The sequence below is a fragment of the Taudactylus pleione genome, unplaced genomic scaffold, assembly GCF_031769625.1.
Source record: "Taudactylus pleione unplaced genomic scaffold, aTauple2 ptg000114l, whole genome shotgun sequence".
In the NCBI taxonomy this organism is placed as follows: Eukaryota; Metazoa; Chordata; class Amphibia; order Anura; family Myobatrachidae; genus Taudactylus; species Taudactylus pleione.
Genome location: NW_028284516.1, coordinates 4,035,269 through 4,061,097, shown reverse-complemented (window position 1 = coordinate 4,061,097; position 25,829 = coordinate 4,035,269). Strand labels below are relative to the sequence as shown.

Genomic DNA, 25,829 nt, shown 5'->3' with positions numbered 1-25,829 from the left:
CACAATAGAGCTGCAGGTTGCTAGTACATATTACTGTTCCTGGACATAATAAAAGATTGTGAAGACACATGCCGCAGTGCCAAAAATCCCAAATGGAGACTGGAATCTGTTAGGAATGGAGCAGATTACAGTATACGTGGGGAAAATAGGTCTATGATAAAAATGCAGTAACCTATGCTGCAGACTATTTGGATAACCCAACACATTTATATATTACTGTACATCTAATTTGTGTACTTGTTAAACCTGCAAAACAACAACAATGTAATACAGGAATTATACACTTAAAAAAAATATATATATAACAAGTTTTTTTTATCACGTTTTTTTAATACACAGTAAAGAATACAACAATACCTGAATCATACTTTAAAGATTCACAGGTTGACAGACCATACAATACAGTCCAACTAAAGGAAAAGAATAAACAAGAACCCACCGTTCAGACATAGTAGACTTAAAAGCTCAAGATTATGCCGACAAAAGCATGATGTCTCCCCCTCCCTCCCCCTGTCACCCAGTGTTAGTCTACCATTGACTTGTGGTACATGTCTGAAGTAAGTATTGCACAACAACTTTTTTCACAATAACGTTGTAGAACCCAAAATAAAATGACTTTATTTTTTTTTTTTTATTTTATTTTAAAGTACTTCAAATCTGCATTTCAACAGTCTCCAATTTGATTTACTGTCCTTTGAAGAATTCGGACAACATGGAGTCACTTTTGCCCACCCCACCCTAACTTTAAGTATTCCAGACTTAGGCATGCTTTGCATTAGTAAACCAGCCTTGTATTTTTAAATCCCCAAGACATGCACCTACACAAATTAAAGCTCAAGAAAAAAACAGAAAAAAAAAATTAAAACAAATAAAAACAAGACAAGAGGCGGTCCTGTCACAGTCACGTGACATAGATCAAGAGAGAGAGATCAGAAGGAAGAAGAGCAGGGGCGAGGGATAGAGGGAGGGTACCCTAGTCCTATCAGCGACCACCATTTAGTCATATCCAATGAAGTTAACTTTTTTTTAATTATTATTATTTTAAAGTGTTATTCCTACAAATGATACTCTCACATAGCCTGCATATAAGTGACAAGCAAAAAAGGAAAGTAACTTTTTTTTTTTTCTTTTTCTTTAACATAATGAGGTCTGCTTTGTTACCAAGACGTGATATGGTTTGCAGCTGTATGAGCTTTGATTTTGGTATCCTGTTATTTTTGTGCCCATTTGGTTTGACTAGACCAGTTTCGATAGATACTGGTGCAATATACATGCTGTCAGAGGTAGAGTGAAACTTTTTGCCACTGAGGAGGCTGTAGCAAAATAGGAGGAAAGAAAGGAGGAAATAGAGAAAGCTTTAGCGAGGAGGAGGGAACGTGGTGTCTGATTTCACTCAGGATGCCCTGAATACAAAGTAATGAGACATATTGTTATTAATCCATGTTGTACACAGAAATAAAAACAAGAGCTGCTGCATAATAGAACAGCTTTTCTTGATTGACAGATATGCTATATGTAAATTACCATCATTTTTGGGATTGCTATTTCTTCCTACCCTGAACATGCAAAAGCTCCAATAGAAAGAACTGTTCAGTGTCAAATTGAAACAACAATACAATGCAGAGAGTCACTAGATCTGGAAGCAACATGGCAATGGATCTGGGAGCACCACAGTACTGGGTATGTCTATTTACTAAACCTTGGAGGAAGATAAAGTGGACGGAGATAAAGTACCAACTAGCCAGCTCCCAACTATCATTTTTCAATTACAGCCTGTGACATGTCAGTTAGGAGGCAATTGACTGGTACTTGCTCCGTTTTCCATCCAAGGCTTAGTAAATAGACTCCTGGATCTGGGAGCACCACGGTACATAGAACGGAGAACAAAGTATTTGACGGCACCATGGAAAATAATTTGTAAATGTATTTGGAAGTGCCATTGTAAGTAGTCACTTGTTAGAGGCCCTGATGATGTGCTTCATTCTCTTCAAATTCAATCAGCCGGTCATCCAGCAATAGGCTAACTTTATCTTTTTAATTTTACAAAGATACAGGTTGAGTCTCCCATATAAAAAATGCTTGGGACCAGGGGTATTTTGGCTATTGGAATATTCTGTATTTTGGAATAATTGTTTACCATAATGAGATATCTTGGGAATGGGACCCAAATCTAAACACAGAATGCATTTATGTTTCATATACACCTTATGCACACAGCTGGAAGATAATTTTATACAATATTTTTAATAATTGTGTGTCTTTAAAAAAAAGTCTGTGCTCATTGAACCATCAGAAAGCAAAGGTGTCACTATCTCAGTCATTCTAAAAAAATTACGTATTTCGGAACATTCCGTATTTCGAAGTATTTGGATATGGGAGACTCAACCTGTACTGCTCTGAATAGAGAGATTTATTTTTAGTACAGAATGAACATTATTATTACATACTTTTTGGACAACATTTTTTTTTATGACTAACCAACCACAAAACATAAATAGAATATTAAGTATTGTAAAAATACTTTATTGCATTATGCCATCCTCTCATACAGGAAACATACCTGTAAGCCTTAGCAAGTTAGCTCAGAAAAGTTGCAAGCCCAGATCGCATAACCTTGATATAGCACAGATCCAAGACCCAGACAAGGGATGAGCATATGTTGGCACTCCATAACTGGGTGTAGACATTATAGAGATTGGTGTTTCTGCAGTCACTTCCCAGAACAACATTAAGGGAGATGTAGTACAGCTGGAGCGCTATATGTCATCTCTCCCTGCCCTAGACTATTGTAATTACATATAACTGGAACTTGTGGTCTGGATACCGGACAATAAAAAGGATCAATTAAGTCACACTATACCTTACTGGACATGTTTAACTTGCTGATCTTTTGGAATATCGTATTGGCGCTTTCGATAAGAAAAAAAAAATCAAAAAAAAATATCAGATTTTGGTCCTTAAGATCAGTCTTTGGCTGACTTCCCATTATGTAGAATACTGTATAACCTGACATTCAGCAGTTAAAGCTGTCAATCTACATCTCAGCATTTGGAAATCTAATTATCATATTGTAAAATCAGTAATACATTGTCTTACAGCAAAAACACATGCACTGCCCTTTAAGATTTAAGGGATATTTTGTTTTGATTTTTGCTTTTTGTTTTTTTATTTAAAAAAGTCCCTATTCGTGAACCTTTAAAAAAAAACCAAAAAAAAAACACATGAAAACAGAAAATAAAATCCACTGTGGTTTATGCGAAGGATCGACTGATTGGTGAAGTGGATAGAGAATATTTAAAAATGAGTTTGTCAAAATAAAATGCATGCCTAGGGAGTCGTTGTGACAGTGCAAAAATACATTTATGTACATCCCTTCTACAAAAACACCAATAGGTTAGCATTCCGTGAAGCATGCTAGTTTTCAGGAAAACAAAACAAAAAATCCTATAACAGAGTGAGTTAGCAGCTCCGGCAGATAGTGTTAATTTTTCTTTCTGAATAGACTAAAAAAAAAATAAAAAAAAATAAAGGGGGCTGTACTACTAGAGAATTATCACTTACATATACAGATATAAAAGCAGCATAGAAAGAGACAGGTTTCTCACCAGCTAAGAATAAAGAGGTTAATGTGGGCATGAGTAAAACTACAATGCTTCTTCACATTTGTCCATCACATTTACAAGAAAACACCATTGGGGAATCTCACAGGACAGGAGTGTTTTAAACACAGAAAGAGAACTACTAGTGGAAAATTCATTTTTGTTTAAGTGTGGGCTGGAGCTCAAGCCGCTGTGTTTACATATATATTTTTTTTAAATCATTTTGTTGCTTTCAATATAAAACAAAACAAAAAAATTAAAATAGACCCGATTGTCTCTGTGGAACTTTGCAAAAGTGATTCAACGCTGAAAAGTTTTTGTTTATTTTTTGGGGGGGGCGAAGGGGGCAATTGCTTGGTGTCATGATTGCCAAGTTGCTACCTAACTATTGGATTAGACCCATTCCTTATCAAAAGAAGCCTTTAACATAATGGCATATCTGCTGTTGTATTAATACATCCCACTGCAGCTCGTCTTTCATATTATTGACCTGGATATTAGTGGAAAAAGATGAACATCTGTGTTTCCCTCCAATCTGCTGCACATCTGCGGATGTTTGTAGTGGGTCTTCAAAGTTCAGTCCGATACTCGCGGACGCCATTCATCTACTTGTTAAAATGTCTACTGCTGTATCCAAAGCTCATGCCCTCAAGGTGTTTTTTTTCCCTTTGTTAAAGAACAATTATTTAATTTTTCATAGGAGCCTTTTTGCTCTCAACAGCAGTTAGCAATCTCTTGGTTTGCTGTTTGGTAAAGCATCTGTTAATGAGGTCATCTAGTTTTAAAATCCCAGCTACTGAAAAATACCAGGGAGGAGGTCAAATCTAGCATTGTGTTATATTCTGTACTCTCTTTCAGTTTTCTAAAGAAAAGATATCTTTGATTTCCATAAGAAGTCATTGTGACCCGTTACTGGCCTTCACTGTTCTACTACTACTTCACGACAAAAGTAGTCCATTGTTATTGTAGTAATGCATTACGATAGTTCATGTTAAATCTTTGAACATCTGAGGATGAGGACTTGGTTTCTTTGAATTGTTTTTGAAAACTTTAAAAACTCAGTTTTTTTTATTTTTAAATATTGTTTTGTCTTTGTATTTTAACGGGCAGCTGTCTCTATAGTGGACGGTGTGGCGGGGGTGGTGGATCGAGGCGTGGCGGCTGGTGGTGTGTCAATAGGGCTTCCTGCACCACTGCTCGGTGTAACAGAGGAGCTGACTGCTGGTGTATCTCCTTGCTGTTGAGTCTGTCCACAAATATGGTGATGTTTCTCCCAGTCTTTGTGCTGACAGAACGATCCGCAATACCGCGCAGTGTTGCAGCCACTGCAGGTTTCACTTGCCTTCCGTCCACAGTTCCAGCAACTCTAGATGAAGGGAGAAAAAAAAAAAATTCCATAAGAACATTTAATGGCTTAACTATGTTTATTCCCTCAAAGACTAACATTAAACGAACTGCAAATTACAGGCACAGGTGGGAAAAGTACGAAATGTGTTCTGAACACATGGTGAGACATTTGTGCAAATCCACTGAATTTGCCTTATTATAGTGAAAATGCAAAATGCTATGTAAACAATCTGCTCTGGTTTTTCTGCAGCAGATGACAGAAGACGCTACCAGCAAAGACATTACGGTTCTTTCAAAAATAAATTAGAAAAGAAAAAAAAAAAAAAAACCTCCACTGCTAGTTTTTCTTTCAAGTTTCTCAGCTTGAAACCCATAAAATGTATTTGATATTTTACCGTCTTTCGATCATCTGCCTAACTTCGCTTAAAGTTTTCAAAGTGCCTTCAAATGAAAGGTGGGACCATATTTTACTGTGACACACAGACAACAATGCAGGTTATTAAAAAGGGAACATGTCTAGTTCCTGTTTTCTTTGATGCAGTGCAAAGGAACCTCCGCCAACACAGGCCAAAATATTCATTTGATAAAATCACACCGATGAACCCCACAGAACCATGAATAACAATTTTAAGTTGAAGTACAGTGTTGCAAAAATATTGAAGATGGTGGAGTTTGATGAACAGGCGCTGAAACTTCTATTGCTCCTATGAGCTTCATTTGGAGACACTTTTTGTGGTCTGATCTAAGGTTTATAATATAAGAGGCCACAGCTCTAAGATACTCGCATGAAAATATGGGTGCCGTTTGGTGCATTCACAGAGTACAAAAATGAGAATATTTAGGTCATACCTGCCGACAATCAGCTCCCTCCTTACGGGAGGGAGACGATTGTCGGCTAACAGCGGGGGGCATGTGTGGGCGGAGCCGCACGATCGAGTCATCGTGGCCCGTCCCCCTCTTCACAATGCCGTTATTTTCGGTATTGTGAAGCAGGGCCAGGATGACGCGGTTGAGCGCGAATCGCGTCAACCCCCCCCGCTGTGGGGATTTCTAGTTTATTCTGGGGAGAGGTTGGAAGGGTTGGTGGATGCCAGGAGGCTTGCCTGCCTTTTCGGGGGGGTCTGGAGCTGCACCAGATATTCGGGAAGCTCCCGGACAAAATCGGGAGGGTAGGCAAGCCTGATTTAGGGGATACAGGCCCTATATGACTAAATCATGGCGGTTCAAATATTTATTTACAGGTTAGACACAGACTGTACTGGAATACCAACAGAATGCTATCAGCATATTGTTACAAACACATTTTAATGAAATCACAAAAATAAAGTGTTTTAAAACTAAAGCGTAAGTGTCTTGTGTGCATATTTACTAAACGTGTTGCCGGCTACATCCCTTATGGTGCATACACACGATCAGATTTTTTCTTCAGATATGGACGATAACGATTTAAAAATCGTTCAGTCATTCATATCTGAAGGAAAATCGTTCATATCTGACATGCCTGAACGATGGACGATCAACGATGCGCGTTCCCGTTTGTCAGATAACGATATCTGACATCTGATGGGTTTGCAGTCAGACTTGGACGATTCCATTCATTTTAATGCAGTCAAAAATCGTTCAATCGTTCAAATCGTTCAAAACTTTGGTCAAATCGTTCAAATCGTTCAGATCGTTTAATCGTTCAATCGTTCATCTGACAAATCTGACAAGTCTGACAAATCTGACCGTGTGTACGCTCCATTACTAAACGGTGGTTTTACAAAAGGAGTGTATTGCCTTTAAACTGATAACAAAACCATTGTTTAGTAAATAAATCAGATATATTGCCTGCCATGGATTATAGCACCTTTTTCCTGTGTACATTGTGTCATACACACTCCCCGTGTGTCTCATCTTTTGACTAGTGAGTTGTCTTTTATCCTGTGGGATTGCTGTACTTTTTAACAATATTTGAAAAGCTTGGGTAGTATGAATCTAGATAAAAGGACATTAGTGTGGGGTCCAATCACATGTGATGACTGAACAGGAGTATACAAAGAGTAAGCAAACAGGCAATCCTTACTATTAATATGTACTGTGTAATAAGCAGACATTATGTGGGCTGTACCTACATCTAGCCTACAATGTGCTAGTAAGTGGCGGCATCACTGAGGCACAAGGTACTGATTATTGGATCAGCCCTCTATGAACAGGTCACAGGTGCACTTTAACTCTAAGAATAATTATAAAACCAGTCACTGATTGAATATTGCTAATGGCTTCATTGTAAAATTTTATGAGTTCCGCAATGCGCAAGGGAAGAACAGGGAACACTCATGGATAAGCTGCCTCCATACCTGCCTCTATTACCCCTTTCCAGTGAACTAAAAATCCTGGGTTATTGCACATCGACCTGGGATTTTTTTCTATTTATTAAGCCTAGAATGGAGTAGATAGTATTACACCTCACTTTGATATCTCTTGCATAAGGCATATGTTGAATTAGAGCTAAAGCTATATGTTCGCTGGAGAAGGATCTTTGGATTCCCCTGCCGCAGCCTACGCCATTCACTTGCACAGCCCGATGTCTACGCATGCACAGTAGGTAAGTCACGTCAGATCCTGGGAAACAAAATAGGGCAAGCTATCACTTTACTATTCATTATTCGACAGAACAGGCTTTTATTGGAACTGCTGTCCCGGCAAGGGTTTTTTCCAAAATAGCCCATAAACGTTATATGCATTGATAACAAGTGTTATTTTTGGGGGCCAAAATGCAAAAGGTCTTCAATACATTCCATAGGGGCCTATTCATCAAACCTAAAAATTCTCTGGAGATAATTAGCTTTAGAACTCGCATGGAGTTCTACCTAATTATAGGTGGAATTCATCATTCCACCTCTCCATAAGTATCTATTCCGAAAAGCTGTCATTTTTGCGATGACAGCTTTTCGGGAAATAGATACTTTTCCCTGCCTACACTACCTTATCGCATCTGGAAACAGTGCTGCGCATGCGCTGTTACATCTGGAAAACCAGCGCATGCGCAGCACTGCCTACAGATGCGTTAAGGTAGTGTACCCCCCCACCCCCCTCCGCTCACCTTCCCCCCCCCCCCCAGACTTACCTGTCCGCGCAGCAGCCTCCGGCTCCGTCCTGCTGGTCTGTCATGTGGTTTCCCAGCAGACCACATGACAGATTAGAAAAAAAGAAAAACTTTTTTTTTTGGTCTAAACTTTCTTGTGCTCTGCTGGGGAGCACACATGTCCGACCAGCCTCCGGAGCCTGAGGACGGAGCAGAGCGCCGGAGGGACTCATCGGGGGACCTGCACACGCGGATACAGGTATGTTCCACCTGCTATTCGCCACCTCACAGTGGCGAATAGTAACTGCATCAAATTCCGAAAATTGAGAATTTTCGGAATTTGATGAATACCACAATTTCCACATCCCCATACTAATGTATGGGGAGTGTGGAAATTAAAGCAGGGGAACTTAGCAAGGAGATATCTGTGATATCTCCTGTGCTAAGTGGCTACATGAATACCAAAATAACGTTATTTAAGGAAAATGTCCTTAAAAACGTTATTTTAGTGTTGTTGAATACGCCCCTTATGGCTCTATTTACTACAATCCGCATATTGAATGCGGATTGTAGTGTGATATTACCGCGAATTCAGGCAATATCACAGGGATTTACTATAAATCCCTTGCAGGGACAGAGCTTGTGATAAAGCTCTGTCCCTGCGGATCCCATCCGCACTCTAGTCGGGGTATTTTCGGATAAAATACCGCGACTAAGAGCCCGCGCATGCGCCGACCCACCGTCGCTGCTACCCCCCACCGACGCTAAGCCCCGGCCCCCGCGACCCCCCCTCCTCCTCCATTACACTTACCTGCATCCTCCTGGCCTCCGGTTATTTTCTCCGGGCTTCCCGATCAAGTGATCTCCCATACTGCACTGGGACCCGATCACCTGATGACCGGGCCGCAGTGCACTATGGGAGACCAGCTGACCGGAGAGGAGCCATCACCGGAGGCCCGATCACCGGTCCCTGGATTCAGGTAAGTAAAAAAAAAAAAAATTTAAATGTTTTTTTTTCTTTTTTTTACAGCAATCAGCTTGCAGTCTATTTAGACCACATAGCTGATTACTGGTACCGGCTCCCGCCTCTGCTCTCCCCATTAGAGCAGAGTGGGAGCCCGGTAACTGGGGGGAGACCCTGGATAACGCCACCTCCAGGTGGCGTTATTATCACAGGGCTTCCCCCGGTATTTTTTTTACAATTTATTTTTAGTAACTCTGGTCGGATCACATTTCCCATTACAATTATGGGAAATGCGATCTGCTTTACTAAAAATAAGTGATACTAGGGGTTGGAGTAGAATTTTACTAATTCTACTCCAATTGCCCTGTAATAACTACAGGTGAAACTAAAATAATGTGAAAAGGGTGTGAAAACACCTTTTCACTTTATTTTAGTAAAAATAATGTTAATAAATAGAGCCCTCAGTCTTAAAAGTTTCACATTCAGTTAAAGATGGTATGTATATACACACACACAAACTGTACTTACGACCACAAAAATAAATTTGTGTGTCATTTAGATATATACGGCAGGCAATGAGAATCATATACTAGGCACATTTTGATCCATCTTCTCAAAGAACGAAACGATAGAAAGTTCATTTTCTTGAAAATAAATCCAAATGCGCCTATAAAAGTCTGAAAGAGTCTGAATGAGACTTTAGAAAGTTTCTGGAAAGTTTGCCATGTGGAAATATGGTATCTGTCCAATAGTTACTGGCTCCATCAGATTAAAATCAGATGTGACTCCATTCAAACGCATAGAATATACAGAATCAACCAGATAATTACAAATGCATGTGCTGGAATAGTTTCTTTTTTTATTTCTAAAATTGTTCCCATCTTTTGAAAACACTTCAAAATATCCGAAGAAAGAAAGAAAAAATCCAAAACACAGAAACAGATGTTTTTTTTGGTAGTTAAACGTTCAGGTTGTAGACTGGATGTCTGGCATCACCTGCTTTTAATTCAGTCCTTCTGGTCTGTAGCTCACATTGTCTAAACTTAGCTCAGTTTTGGAGATGTCAAAACCTATTACGACATGGAGTAAATAGAATCAGGATATATTTACTTTTGCTATGGTGTCGTTTTGAAAAAGACAAAGACACAACAATGGGATTTTTTTAAAGCTTTACTGCTGCTTTTAAAAACACACATCACATTGGGGGAGATGTATGAACCGCCAAAGCGACATCAGCGCACGTTATGTGCGCTATCGCTTCTCCCCCATGTATGACGCTATGCGCCCCTGTCATTATCGGCACTGATATCTACAAGATAGTTGCACCAATAGCCTGTGTTATGTATGAATGGTCAGTTCGCCTGACCGTTCCGCCCGCTGCAGTTGTCGCCATCGACAGCTAGGCGATGCCCTATGCACTGTCCCTGCTGTGGGGGCTGCCGGCTCCAGGGCTGCCCTTGGGATCTCTCGATGCTTGTGAGATCCCGCGCATGCTCAGTGGAGCCGGCCAGGACTGAGACACAGTGCATCAGCAATAGGCTGATGCGCTGTGTACTCAGGCAGAGATCGCCGGAGGTCACCTGGGCCGGTCGATGAGATGTTAATACTTCTCATAGTTAGTGCTTCCTGCTTCACCTGCTATATTACATCTTCCCCGTTATAACTTCAGTGTTTCTTTTAAAATAAATAAATAAAATATCTTGTTGAATCAAAACAGGGTATTCCATTGTAAGGTATAGATTCTCAAGTTGACTATATAACGTCATTGCCCAGTGTTATCAGGGGACTAAAAAGTTGTATAAATTTAGGGTATTACTACATGGTAACTATGGTAGGTATAGCCATTTTTATGGCGGGGCTGAGTAAGGATTAAAAAGTCATTTCATTATTGAATACATTTGAATGATAAAGAAAAGTTTGGCTTTGGTAACTGGAGTAAAGAGTGTGCGACACATAGACCAGTTGTAATAATTTATGATCTCCCCCTTTCCCCCAAGCCTCCTCCTTTTTGTCTTATAAATGCTGAAACAATGGATATAGTACCTTTTCTTTAATTTTATTGACGTGGATCTCCCAAATGCAAGGACCCCATTATGTTAGAGTTCTGGGATGCTAAAAGGAAAGCATGCCATTGCCCTGCTACCCACAAATGTCGTTGCCATTGTACTGGGACCCCAATGGAAGATATCCTGAATAGAATAGAATGCATATCTGAATATCAGGGGACCTTATAAACAGATACTGGTACCACAATTGTGGCTCTAACCCAAAGTTTGAACATTTCTGTCCTAACATTTTCTCATAAGATCCCACATCAGTTCTAAGGACATGAGACTATCCATCAGTATCTGCTACTGGAACCATTGGTCATTAAGTTTCTAAAACAGTGACGGGCAATAGGTGGCCCTCATAAACAAGGTGCAGGAGGTATTAAGCGTACTTAAAGCCAGTTCATGATCCAACTCTGCCCCGGGGACGTGCTGCTTTATTCCAGCATTCCATAATGTATTTATGTAATTGTTGTGGTGTGGTTACAGGTGGGTGGCATGATTGATGTGCCTAATGAAGTGTGCTTAATCTCATCGTTGGTCTATATAAAGGTTTCTTCATCTGAAATGTCATGTTTTAGGACATCTGTCTACTGATTCCAAGGTCACATGATAACAGCAAGTGCATTAACACAGGTATGTAGCAGTTCTTATCAGCTAGTTGAGCTGGCCAATAGTTAAGTTACTATTTAGGCATAATGACTGATCCTATAATGGGATAGGATGCTTCTTAAGAAAGTTGCTGTGCAGCCCAATTGCTAAGGGCCCAGAGACTTTTGGTGCATGCCCTTGTTGTATGCATTACTGTGGTGTACTCTACCGTGCTCATCAGGGGCCTTCATGGCAGTACAGCAGGGGGGAGAAGTTACTGGGCCCTTACATATCCTGTAACCACTCCTGGTCTCTTGAAAAAAAAAATATTGTCTTACAGGAGCCTTAACTATGAACTCTCATTAATTATTTATTAACCGCTATTTATATAGTGCACGTATTCTGCAGCGCTTTACAGAGAAAATTTAGCCATTCACATCAGTCCCTGCTGCCCCAGTGGAGCTTACAATCTATGTTCCTTACCACATGTACACACACGCATACATACAAAGGTTAATTTTTCTCAGAAGCCAATTGACTACCAGTATATTTTTGGATTGTGAAGGGAGGACCGTAGTACCCAGAGGAAACCCACCCTAGCACTGGGCACAAGGACGTGTTGGGAAATCAGAAGTATAAACTCAATGCTGCAATGCTAACCATTGCACCATCCGTGCTGCCCTTTATACTATAATAGCCAAAGACATTCATCTGAATATAGTGCTGAGGATAAGATAACACATGATGCTTTCTGCTGCTATTACACAATAAATTGCAAAACCGCTGCACAGATGAATGGACAATAAAGCTCACTATACTTAAGTGCCTACCATGGGACTTATTGGGAAGGGTTACGGAGATAAACAATTCCTCCCACAGGATCACTGTATAAAACGTGTTTAATGAAATAGAAAACTACACACAAGCACTTAGCGCCGTGTTTAAACATATGTACAATTGTACACGGTTACTATCCCGGTTTCCCTTTAACGTATTGGTAATTTGTGAACAATAGCTGCTAATGTTACAGAGCAAAGACCCGATTGAATACTAAGCTTATCAATATTTGACGCGTTCACATCACGATGCCAAGCCAATTAAGTGCCGGTCTCATTTGATTCCTGCCATGGTGCAGTTTGCTTCCCTTTTGACTCCCTTCCTGAGAAACTTTCAGATGTTGCAAAATAATTCCTTTTGTTTTTGGGAACTCATCTGCTAAGCATTACAGGAAACTCTGGGCATCTACTGATCCCACACGGGTCTTTCATCCTCAAAGGAGCCTGCAACAAATTAAATTGTAGCTCTGCCTGTTAAGTCGCAGCTACATGTTAGACTCGGAGCTGTGTGGCAGTTTTCTGACTTTACATTGTTTTCTAATTGTACTTTTTAAGCCTATAGTTTCTTGCCTAATTTGCTGAAAAACGATAATGCTGGTATTCTGAACGGTGCACAATGGCTGAGGGCTATGGGGTGGAGAGCTGTAAAACCAGATATATGACTTATTTTGGGTCCAGCTTTCAGCAGACACTAAACATGTGTCTGTTACATTTCATAAGTGGCAAAGATCATATGTTTCTATATGGCACGGACGATGGATTGTTTTGTAGAGTTTATCCTGTAGGTACATATATGAACTCAGTATATGGGAAAGATTGCTGGACTGCACAACCTGACTATATATATGATGGGAGGTGCTACCTGATGAGACTAATTGCAGGCACAGAAACAGACAAATCTCAGGTGCACAACTCCAAATTATTAATAATATATATAAATGCAATAAAATTTTGCAATCAATAGAGATTTTAGTATAATCATGGCCAAGGTTATGGGCCTACCCACCATATCCAGGTAACCTCTTTCGGGTAGGTCCCTAACATACTAGGGTTCAAATCCACAGCACAGGACCCCCCAAAACCGGCCCAGCCAAACTGTCCCAGGACACCACCATAGTAAGAAAAGTGCAGTGTAAAGAGATAGTTAGGAGCAGCTGCATATAAAGAATGAAAATAAAAAAGTGTAGTACATATATATTAAACACACACAGTGAAGGGTTAAAATGTGTTATAAAAGGAAAATGTGTTATAATGCGGTGCCCTGAGACAGATTAACCAACGCAATCCAGGGGGACCCATGCCCCAAAAATGAACCAAAGTTGCACTACAGTATATAACTTGTAGGACTTACCTAGAATTGTGCCTAATACAGTGTGCATATACATTACCATACTCCATGCTTTTAAACCAATAAGGAAGGGTGCTAATCAAGAAAGAGGGCGTCTCTTTATTGCACTTCTGAGGGAAAGGAGACGCCCCCATTCTGGACGCCCCCATTAGCAGTCACCCACTACTTTGCAGAAAATACTACTCTGAATATTTCCCCCAGTATACTCTGGGAGGTTCAAAAGGCCACCATAAGGAGTTTTATCATGGCTAATACTTTGTCGATCAGGAAAAAAGCGACACGGATATTCTGTCTCTTGAATCACAAATCTCTGTGCAGACTGCCCAACACAAGGTATCTCCCTGTGCCTCCCTGTTGTCTCAAATCAAAAGCTTAAAAGGCCAACTAAATACACTTTTGTCCCACTGTGCCGCCCTGGTTTTACAAAAATTTCGCCAACGTTTTTACAATAAAGCTGATAAAATGGAATCATTGTTGGCGAATAAACTTAACAGCAAACAAGCAATTGGCATGGTGGACAAAATATACACTCAAACTTAACTCCCTAACCTATGACCCCGAGGAGATGGTTGAGGAATTTAGAAACTTTTATAGTTCACTCTATAATCTCACCAATTCCTCACATGCCCCCCCTCCCCCACTGGAGCTAAAAAAAAAAAAAAAAGTGCGTTCATACCTTTCTGCCACTCCCCTGCCATGTGTATCGGAGTCCCAGTTATCTGCCCTCAATGATTCTCTCTTGGTAGAGGAGACTACTGCCACCATCCAGTCGATGAGATCATCTACCACCCTAGCTGACATAGTGGTGATCCCCAAACCTGATAAAGATCCAATTCCGTGTCCTAATTATAGACCAATCTCTTTATTGAATGTCAAATTGAAAATTTATGCCAAAATTCTGGCCTCGTGTCTGGACCCATTTCTCCCTCACTTAATTCAATCCGATCAGGTCTGATTTATTTCTGGATGCCATGTCTCTGATAACACCAGGAGAGCCATTGCTCTCATCCACTCCATTCATAGACAAAAGCTTCCTTCTCTTATTTTAGCCTTAGAGGCAGAGAAAGCATTCAATCGTATTTCATGGCCCTTTATTTTTGCAGTCCTCCGCAAAATGGGTTTCTCTGGCAAATGATGGAATTTCTTCTCTGTACTGCTCCCCAACAGCTAGGGTCTCCCTTAACAATGCAATTTCCACTAGCTTTGGGATCGCCAATGGCTGCCCTCTATCGCCATTCATTTTTTCTTTAGTTATGGAGCCTCTGGCGGCGGATGACGTTTTACTCTCCCTCTCTAACCCTACCCTATCTCTTCAGCCTCTCCTCTGTGAGATAGACTTATACTTCCGTCACTCAGGATATAAAATAAATACCAACAAAACTGAAGTTCTTGATTTTTATATCCCTGCCTCAGTAAAACAAACTCTTGAAGCCTCATTCCCCTCCCTTTACATGGCATAAACGGAAAATACCTAGGCGTTTATTTAACCCACTGATACCATCAGCCAATTATCCCCATATTCTTGACCAAATTATAAATCGGACCTCAATGCGTGGTCAAGCCACTTTAGATCTTGGATTGGCAGAATTCTATAAAAATGAACGTACTCCCTTGGCTCTTATAATTATTTCAAACTTTACAGATGTATGTCCCTCCGTATATTTTAACATTTTTACAATTCCAATCTTCCCCATTTATCTGGGACCGAAAACGTCCCCAGGATTAAACTGAAATTGCTTCAGCGTCCTTCTCAAAATTGCGAACTGGGTATTACCAATTTTCAGAAATACTATTATGCAGCACAGCTCTCAATGGTGTGCTTCTAATACAGGGAGGGTCTGGGTTGATATCGAAGCTGAGGAGATGGGCTTATCGACTCTCTCCTACCTTTTGTGGCTTCCCAGGACTCGCTGTCCTCAGAGTGTCGCCTCCCACCCCATAGTGATATCCCAGATGGACAGTGAACGGGAAACTAACAGGCGCTTTCAATTATCCCCAGGCTCTCCTCCCCTCTTCCCATTATTCCTTAACCCTGAATTCCCCCCCAGGTATGTCCAAGTCTTTTTTTAATACTTGGAGAATAGGGAAAATTTTATATTTACATGATATTACAGATGTTAATTTCCCTCAATTCTCGGACATTCAGGAAAAGTCGGCAATCCCAACTAGAGAATTTTTTAGTTTCCTACAAATTCGTCATTTTCACTCCAAGATTAAATTAATCTTAACTGGGAGTCCTTTGTCTCCAACAGAGAGATTCAAAGGAAGATAATCTTCAACTAGAGGATTCACTTCTAAATTATATGTTACTTAGCAAGGATACACCCCATATGGGGGACTCCCACGAACTGGCATGCGAAGCAGATTTAGGAATCACTTTAGACCCCGAGGAAAGGTCAAAAACTTGGGATAATGCAGTTTGTAGTTCCATGTGTGTTAAGATCAAAGAAAATGTATACAAGCTTTTATACCGCTGGTACTATGTACCTTCCCATCTGAAAGCTATGTTCCCTGATGCCTCGGATAGATGTTGGAGAGGATGCTCGGAGAAAGGCACCATTTTCACATATGGGTGGCTTGCCCACGGATCTCGCCAATTTGGCAAGAAGTGATCGCCATTCTCTCTCACGTACTCAACGTTGCTATCCCATTGGACCCCAAATATTTCCTTCTCCCCTTAAGCCTACCCACTCTCTCTAGACATCAAAACGAGCTACTATGACCTATTTCCGTAACCATGACATGCCAAATAGCTGCCAACTGGAAAAGACCATTACCATCACCTATGTAGGCAGTCTTGGCCCGGATATGGTATGTCCACAACATGGAATACATGTCTAACATAATTAACCACTCATCTAAGTCTTCTAATAAAATTTGGGCCCCTGGCTGACCACTCAGCAGGCCTCCTACCCATTCCACAGTTGACTCCTGAATTGATCCTGCTACTGGTAACCTCTCCCTTGGTCCCTCCCAACTGTCTCACTACCTACTCTCTTCTAACATGCTCTTCTACTTTTTCCTGTCCTTGACGCTCTTTTTTTTGTTGCTGGTTAAGGCTCTCAGGTTTTCTAATTTTTTTCCTTGTAAAACTAGATCCCTCATATGTTATCTGGTGTTTATAGCAGTTGTACCTGTATTTTTATATACATATGTACTTGTATATGTTTATATTTTGTTACTCCAATATTTCTGCTAATTGTTTGATGTATATTATAGTGATCTATTTAATAAACAATACTTTTTAAAAGAAAAAAAAAAATTGGCTCACCTGACATGGAATGAACCTTTGCGCATATATTAGCATTGTCTCAGACACAGGAGGGGGGGGACCGTGCATTGCCTGGACCATAACCCAATTTTGATACAAAGCCTGGCAATGTGATTTACTCCACCTGTGTCCCCTTCCTGCTCTATTCAGAGCATGTGCGGTCCGAAGCATGAAACCAAAGGGCAGGATTTGTTCAGAAAAGATCTCTAAAGAGCAAGGCAGGGGGTCACAGGGGGATGTGGAGGCCAAATAAGGGAGACTAATCAGGTATTACCAGGGCCATCTACCCTTTGGATCCCACAGCCACTGCACCCTCTATAGTTTCACCCCTGCTTAGACACTAAAATTAAGTTTGCTTGTGAATTTGATTTTAGTTGGTCCACTGAACCAATATGCATTGCAAAGCACCGCAGATGCCTGGTTCCTACTTAATGCTCATAAATGATTACAAAAATAAATAAATCACAAAATGCTTTCTTCCTCTTTGTGCAAAGGTGACATGTATAAAAACCTTGGAGAGAAAGTACCAACCAATCAGCTCTTGTCACTTTACAGGCCGGGTTTGAAAATTGATAGTTAGGAGCAGCTTGGTTGGTACTTTATCTCCAACCAATTTTTCTCTCTCCAAGGTTTCCCACTTCAAGTGACTGAATTACGTCTCTTATTACCGACAAGCACTTTATTGAAGAGTTATTGAAACTTAGGTCTTTATGCAAGCAGGAAGTGTAAAAATAATACTCGTATGTAGCATATTCCCACGTTTTTTTAAGTGCATAAACAATAGGGTATGACATAAAATATAGTAGATAAAGTATATTAGGGGCTTGTCATACATAATCAACGTGTGTGTGTTTGTGGAGAAATATATATATTATATATATATATATATATATATTTACAAGCTGTATCTGTTACCACATAGAAGGACATGTTTAGCATCTATGACTCAGGCTGTTTGTTTTTGCTTAAAGGAACAGACCACCAATATGTTGAAAATTTAGGTCATAGTAGTAATAGGAAGGTCATTCATCAAACATAGAAGCAGCTTGTTCATATTGTTATTGTTGAAAATAAAGGATTCCCAGTGGTGCAAAACATATATAAATGACACAAAGCTCCCTGCGTCTTAAGGTTCTCTCACATATATTTTCTCTTCTTTTGAAGCCCCACCAATAATAAATAGCCTTTATAAGCCCCAAAACAAATATATGTGATATAAAACAGAATATAGATAGGCTTCTTTCATGTGGATTTTTTTACAGAAGCCTCAGTATGCCTTTTCAACGGTCATAGGAATTACTGAGCTGTATTAGAGATGAACATATAACAAAACTAGATTTGCCAAATATAACTCTAACCAATATAACATTTTCAAACTGATATGGACAGGCCAAGAATAATGTATGTATATCTGGAAACCTTGCTTAACAATAGCACACATTTCTAGGTAAAAAGAAAAATGTTGGAAGTTAATTATGTTCTATAATATTAATAATAAATTAATGGAATAGATTCATAATTATGACCAGAGGGAACTGAAATGGTATACATGGTCATCAATAAATCAGTACGGGAATATCTTACCTCGCTTGAGTCTTCTTGCTGATTGATAACTGAGAGCGCATCCTCTGCGGCCTGCCTCTTAGCTTCTGCCACCGTCCTTTCCATTTTAGCTCTTTCTGTAGTAATCATTTCGTGGGCTTTTCTTTCTGCCTCAGACACTGCTTTTTGCAATTCTGTCATTGCCTGTCTTTTCACCTCGTTGACTGCTTCTTCTGTAAAATAAATGGAGCATGCTCTGAAACTGCGCATATTGTTGTCAAGCTCCAGAACGAAGTTTAGAAGAGTGCATTACAACTAGACAAACATTAACATGCACATGTATGTATGAGATATATATATATTTATTTTTTTACACACATTTTTATGTACTACCTAGGTACACACAATCTGCAGGAATTAGCAAAATTGAAGTTTATTTATTTATTATATAGATTGAACGAATATATATGTGACAATGCCGCCTTTCAATTTACTAGAATCAAATCGCATCATTGAGTCTTCATGATATGACTGGTTCCTAGAAAAATTTATATTGCATTCATATTCGCCATTTTTAAGGATATTGTTCACTCCACAATGAGTGTGCCACCACAGGTGTAGGTGGCTGGTACACTTATTAAAATTGCAATTTATCGGCATGAAAATTATATTATATTATAATATAATATATATATATATGCACACATACATATACATACATACAGATTTTAGAGAGAGAGAGAGAATAGAATACATACCACATTCATATAAAGCACATTTCTGAAAAATCTTAAATGTCAACACAGTGTACTGATGTGTAAATTATTTAATTAAACAACTCAATATTCTTGTCTTATTCATTTTCATCTAAATTCCTAGTCCTGTATTAAAATAACCGACTATATACCTATTAACACCATTCTCCGTATCTGCTACTTAATGAATGCTGAATTATTATTTATTTATACTTTTAGAAGAATTTAAAAAAAAATGTCAATGACATTGATATGCAAAAGCAAATTTTAGAATACTTATATGTATTCTTGGTATTTCACCAGCTTTGCTCTAAATTAAATGAGTGTTGGGACATAGATGCGGTTTCAGTTTGGAAGTAGCTAAAATCACTTAAAATTTTAGAGGCTGCATTTATTCAGATGACTAATATATTTGTTTCATATGACATATTTTTTTTAAATTGCTGATACTAATTAAAACATGTACATGGAATCCTTAATTTGCGTACTGTCATAACAAAGAGAATACCATATATTGAATACTTCAACATTAATAATGATTGTCTTGTAAGTTGCTTTTCCAGTTTGTCTACTGTAATTAAAAACATTTTTAAAAAGTAGTATGCAATCTAAAAAGTATTTTCAGTGCATCTTACATCTAAAATATAGTAAAAAAAAATAAATAAAAAAGGAGGGTAAATTTGTTCAATCATTCTACACATTTACTCTTGGCACAAAAACATTAGTTAAATAAAATTCTTTGCTTAAATTTAATGAAAATTATCTAATTTAATTATCAGTGCAAGATATCCTCCACTTGATCCAGTTTATCTAATTTTCATCTTTATTCAAACCAAAATGACAATGAATAATTGAAAATTTAATAAGCAGTAATTATTAACTTGGCAAACGTTGTACCAATTAACACTCTATTAAAACTAATTATGACATGTTTCATTCAAGTGTTTTCTTCTAATTGTTTCACTCACTTTAAAAGCACCTTAATTAAAATGTTCTGTTTAATTAACAATATAGATTTCTAATAGAATCATATTACCAGATATTAAAAATTAAGAGCAAATGAATACACTTCAGGAAGAGTCTTGTTGGGAGACTATTTGTAAACCACTAAAGAAATTATTATTACCACAAACCATTAGCAACACACCAGAACATGTCTGATTTTCCCACAATTTCTAAATAATAAATTGCTACCATAACAGCAAATTACATTTCCTAATATTTAAACTCTTAAAAAATGAAATATTAAATATTTTTTTTCCATAAACACTGTTTTTCTTTCATATTTGTACTTTGTATTTATTTTATTTTTTTTGGGGGGGTATTGGTGTGTTGGGGAGGTGATAGTACTATCACAGACGTGAATAATGCTGCCAAGGCCTAATTTACGTTGAATATTCAAGGTGAATTAAAATTCTACCTAAGTGGCAATACAGGACAATAATTTTTGCTTACGATCAAAGCTACAGCTTGACTAATTGTATATGCTAATCAGGCAATTTATATTTAAATTATGCATTCCTATTCTAGTCCCACAGGCACGCACAGATCTGCAAAAAGAATTGCTAGTATGTTCGCAAGGTGCTTGCATATTTATTACCAAATGCAAACAAACCGTGTTTACACAAAAAGAAGTATACTTAGAATTTGATATCAATGGTGGTTTATTGTCTTTATCAGACTTTTCGGAACAATGTCAAAGAGCTTTTTGATTAAGGAATTAATTCCATTCAAATTTTAACAGTGATACAGACATTTCAAAGGCAGTCAGGAGAATTTATACATTTAGAGCTGTATATAACAATATACAATGAATTTCCATCAGACTGAAATATTGATACACAATTTTTCCTCATTACTGGTCTCTTGGATAACTCCAAATGCACCCAAATGCACTTGACAGCATCACTAAAATGCAACAAATGCATTTTTTTTCTTCATGTGTTTTTACCCATTTTCCCATTGCATGTGTGTGAATGAGCCACTAAAGTTTTAGGAGACTTTGAGGAGTGAAAAACGGAAGTTGAGATAAGTTTTAGAACATGTTTCGGGGTAAATGTATCTCTAATGGGCAAATAATGGTGTTATGTGAGTGGGAACTGTGGAGGGTCTGAGAGATATTTTGGGTTGAATAGTGGAGTTTGAATGATATACAGTATAGCGAAACGTGAAGAATATTTTGGAGTATATTTGGGATCTATTTTAATATTTGTCTCTTCCTTTGATTAGATGTATTGATTTAATTTATTACAGAGACGAAGGGTAAAGGGTGGCACCTTCGAAGTGCAACAAAATGCCTATCATGGTCATTTACTATTGAAAAATAAATTGGGGGCTCCTTCTTATCACATACTGTGCTCAGTTAATAAAAGATATACAGTGCTTCTATCAGTTATGGAAATTTTCACACAAGACATATGGTTCAGTACTCACATTGTATAGACCCCTTAGAATACATTCATCTCTTACGACGCCTAAGAGGAGTCTGCTGGATAGCAACAAAATATCTATATATATATATATATATATATATATATATATATACATATACACACACACCCCTCTTAGATAAGCCTTCTATTCCTCTGTTTTTGCACAATAATGTGAAGCAAATAAAAAATTTTTTGTACCAATGGAAATATAACACCACTATTTACATATTATAATTGATAAGGTTCAAATAACAGCCATTAAACCATAAAATATGGAACAGGATTCAAATTTGGGAAAATAATTAAGAACAAATGGCAGGTATAAAAAGACCCACAATCTACCTATATGTTTCAAATTAAACCTTATTCACCAAATTAACATATGTTTACTGAACCATTAAGGGAGCATCTTAACGATGTAGCCTAATGTATAAATGCTGCTTTGGTTAATGCAGAATGACGACACGGGAAACAAGCAAGATCAATACCATCTCTTGGGGTTCTACAAAGGCATTCCATGCAAACGGTGTTAGAATTTTCAGCAGTTATTGAAGATTATTGCACCTTTACTCAGTTACTAATCAGTCTCTCTCTATTCCTCACGTCAGTGTAATAACAACTGTACGCATCTGCCAGAACACTCTGTCTCTGTTTCTAAACATTCCTTACCAGCTTTCTTCCAAATCTCCTCTGGCACGTATCCAGAAGTTGGCCTGTGAGGGAATTCCCGATGCGATTCTGTAGAGTAGGAAGAAAAAAAAAAAAAGCGCATTGAGTATTGCTCATTTGTTAGTACTTCAGACTGGCAGTTTAGCCCACTCCAATATCACGCTGCAAGTATTGTCTGTTGTATACAACAATCTTATTGTCACAGCTGTTTCATGCTTTCTGCAGAGCACACTATGACATTCTTTGACAAGTCACAAATATTCCTATGAAATGAATGCAAATTGATATCTATACACTAAACATTCACAGAGAGGATAGGGAGTTCAAGCTCAGAAATGTCAGCTTCCAGATGCAGACCGTGGGGGTCATACCTTAATACCTTACCTTTAGAAGCCTATTAAAGTATATTTGCGGATACCCGAAAGAATATTAATTATCCCCAAGATGTAACAAGGAAACCACAACAGATGTCTCCGATATCTGCCGCGGTCCCTCGATTTCCGACAACAGCTGCAGCCCCAGAGGTTTCTATCCGGGCTGCTGTGCTGCCGGTTGTACCAAGCTCCAGAATGCAAAGCACGGCTTGGCGCTCAGCCGCTAATACCATCTTTAGATGGTGTTAACCTACAGTAGACTATGGTCTACCTTTCGCAAGATTATTCGTGACTACGGCTTGCGCCAACGAACGTCGACGCATGCGCAGTGGCGGCGCTGAAAGGGTAAAGCAGGAAGTAATGTGAGCGCACTGCAATTACATTACATCTCACTGATGATACTCTGACTCCCCGGTAATAAAACTGGAATGGCTGTTACAATTTCTATAGAAGCTTTATAAATGATCAGAGCTGTTTCACAGCAAAACCAGGCAGTGTCCTTTACCGTTTACAGTAATAGGCGCAATCCATCAAAGAACAATAAAACATTTCCAGTTTCAGGAATAACTTTTGATTGACACACTACCCCTTCAGTATGACAAATATGTGTCTAGTTATTATACGGTTGTTAGGAGGTGGCAGTATTTGATGCAGCAAAATAAGTAAAAACTACATATTTCAGACAATATCAGTAGAGAAAAATAAATAAATATTTATTTAAATAAATCCTGTCGGATCATGGCGGTCAGAATCCCAACAGCCGGCATCCCGATAGAATAATGACAAAGTGTTGGTATTGTAACCCTAACCCACTCCCTCCCTCCCCGATGCCTGACCCTAAACTCCCCCCCTAGTACCTAAATCTAACCCTCCCCCCTTAGTGTCCAACCCCACTACTTCTCTTCGGGATTCCGACAGTCGGGATATTTACTGCATCCACACACACATATAATTAAAATTTTATTTATGTATATATATATATATATATACACACACATACATCACATACATACACACACACCTACAGATGTGTCCTCATAAATCTAGCCTCAATATGCCATGCAGTGCGAGACTCCTGGCACAAGCGAGCTGCCGGGTACTGTGAGACACTGCTAACGCTGCGCATTTATTTTTCGCCCTAAAATGCGTTGTAGTCGTAACGCTTGTATATGGTGTGGGAACAAATCCAAGGAGGCTGCATCAGAGCATTTCGTACACAGATTCAGACTCAATCGCAGACAAATGTACAAGTGATGCATATCAAATTAATAAGCGCATTGCGATTAGGAGGTATTTTTGAGCGCAAAAAGACACTCTACACAAGCAAAGTTGCCCAGGACCTGGCGCGCAGAGAGGAGCTGTTTGGCATGACTGCAGCAATAGTGTATGGGGACACATCTTAAAAAGGTCTAGCGGGGTCAGAAACGTTGGTGTTTTTCTACCAGCTGTTATACTATAATAAAGACAACATTTGTTAGATATTTTTTTTTTTTCATTGATCTTGGGGTTTATTTCGCAAGTATGTTCTGGCTTGTTATGTCGTTTACCAAAGTATCCTGCAAACCCCCATTCCTAACATTAAATTTCAACATTTTATAGACAAAATTTTATTTCTTAAATTCCAAAAAATTATAAAGTAAAATATTTTGAAAGTCGGTGAATAAAGTTGAGAATTGAGCTTGAGATACAGTGGAGGGTATCAAAATCAATGATCGATAAAAATATGTCACAAAGCAATAAAAATAGAATTGAAAGTCAAACTGCAAAAAAAAGCAAAAACATATAAAAAGGCATAAGTGCACCAGATTCTATTGCCAGTAACGCGTTTCACTTCCAGAATTACAGTATAAAGTGGGGCATATCTGCAGAAAATAAAAACTACTGGTCCCTATTTTGGAGCACACAATTCTGATTGCTTTCAGGCAGTCGCACTGGCACCTATACAATCAAGTGATGTAATAAAGTAGTTTGCACTCAGGTTAGTTCCTCGCTGTACTTTGAACTGAAAAGGTCTATCAGAAAAGGGTTTACCTCATAAACCGCTCTTCCGTGAGAATGAAATGACATGTTGTAACCATAGAAATATTTCAGAGTGGAGAGAGAATGCTTCCAAGATCAGATTAGCCGAGCTGTTGAACAGCTGTGAAAAATATATGACAAAACTATGTGCTATTACAAATTAGGCACTAAAAATACTTTGTTGTGATTTTAATCAGACTAAATTATATCTGATTATTTGCAGTGTTATTCTATCTGGGAGCCTGCTAGCCAAAATAGTGGAGTTAGCATTTAGCTACACAGAGAAACCCATATTTTCTCATTAACAAGGAGATAAAGAGGCAGTATAACACAGCCTTGGCAGTCCAAAGACACTTACCATTAAATATATTTAGAAAATAAACTAATTAGAAAAAAAGAGTTATAAGTCATTCTGCACAGATATACCTAATTTATCTAGACATTTTCATTAATTATAAATAGGTGCCATTCTACTTTCTAGGCCAAGGTAAATTGGAATATAAGCTTCAATGGAACGGTGCCATTGGTGGTCACATTAACCCAAGGAGTAGTAAACTATAGATATAGCAAACTTTAAACGGACATCTCATTGCAAAGGCATGTGCCAAATGTCAATTCAATTACCAGTGAATTGCGGGCGACGCCTGAGCGGTGCTGTTGCCATGGCGTTAGAATGCCAGCAACAGCAAATCAAATTCCTTCCAATTTCACCCCAAATTCTTGTCTTTTAATTCTCATTGCTCACTAAATTGTGGGCATCACCTGTAATTTAATTGACCCCTTGCAATTTGCTGTAGCGCCTACTCTACATTTGAACCTTATTTCATTTTAAACTTTTTTTTTTACCAACAAAGAAAGTGGCACAAAATAAATATTGTATTAATAAATACTATTGTATTCTGTATAATCTCCCCTTAATTTCTAGCTTTCCTGGCTCAACTAACGATGGAACACTGTTTCAACCTGG

The 25,829-nt window shown here is 38.6% G+C and overlaps 1 protein-coding gene across 3 annotated transcripts in view; it reads right to left on the bottom strand.

The window, feature by feature from the left end:
* Nucleotides 1–325: 325 nt before the first annotated feature.
* Nucleotides 326–25,829, bottom strand: part of RUNX1T1 (RUNX1 partner transcriptional co-repressor 1) — a 151,613-nt gene continuing 126,109 nt past the window's right edge. For all 3 annotated transcript variants that reach the window (XM_088471387.1, XM_088471385.1, XM_088471388.1), the window contains exons 9-11: nt 22,470–22,538; nt 18,656–18,846; nt 326–4,965 (exon numbers count right to left, since the gene is read on the bottom strand). In XM_088471387.1, the coding sequence (XP_088327513.1) occupies nt 4,699–4,965; nt 18,656–18,846; nt 22,470–22,538 (527 nt within the window). In that variant the 3' untranslated portion in view covers nt 326–4,698. The remainder of the gene's footprint in view (nt 4,966–18,655; nt 18,847–22,469; nt 22,539–25,829) is intronic.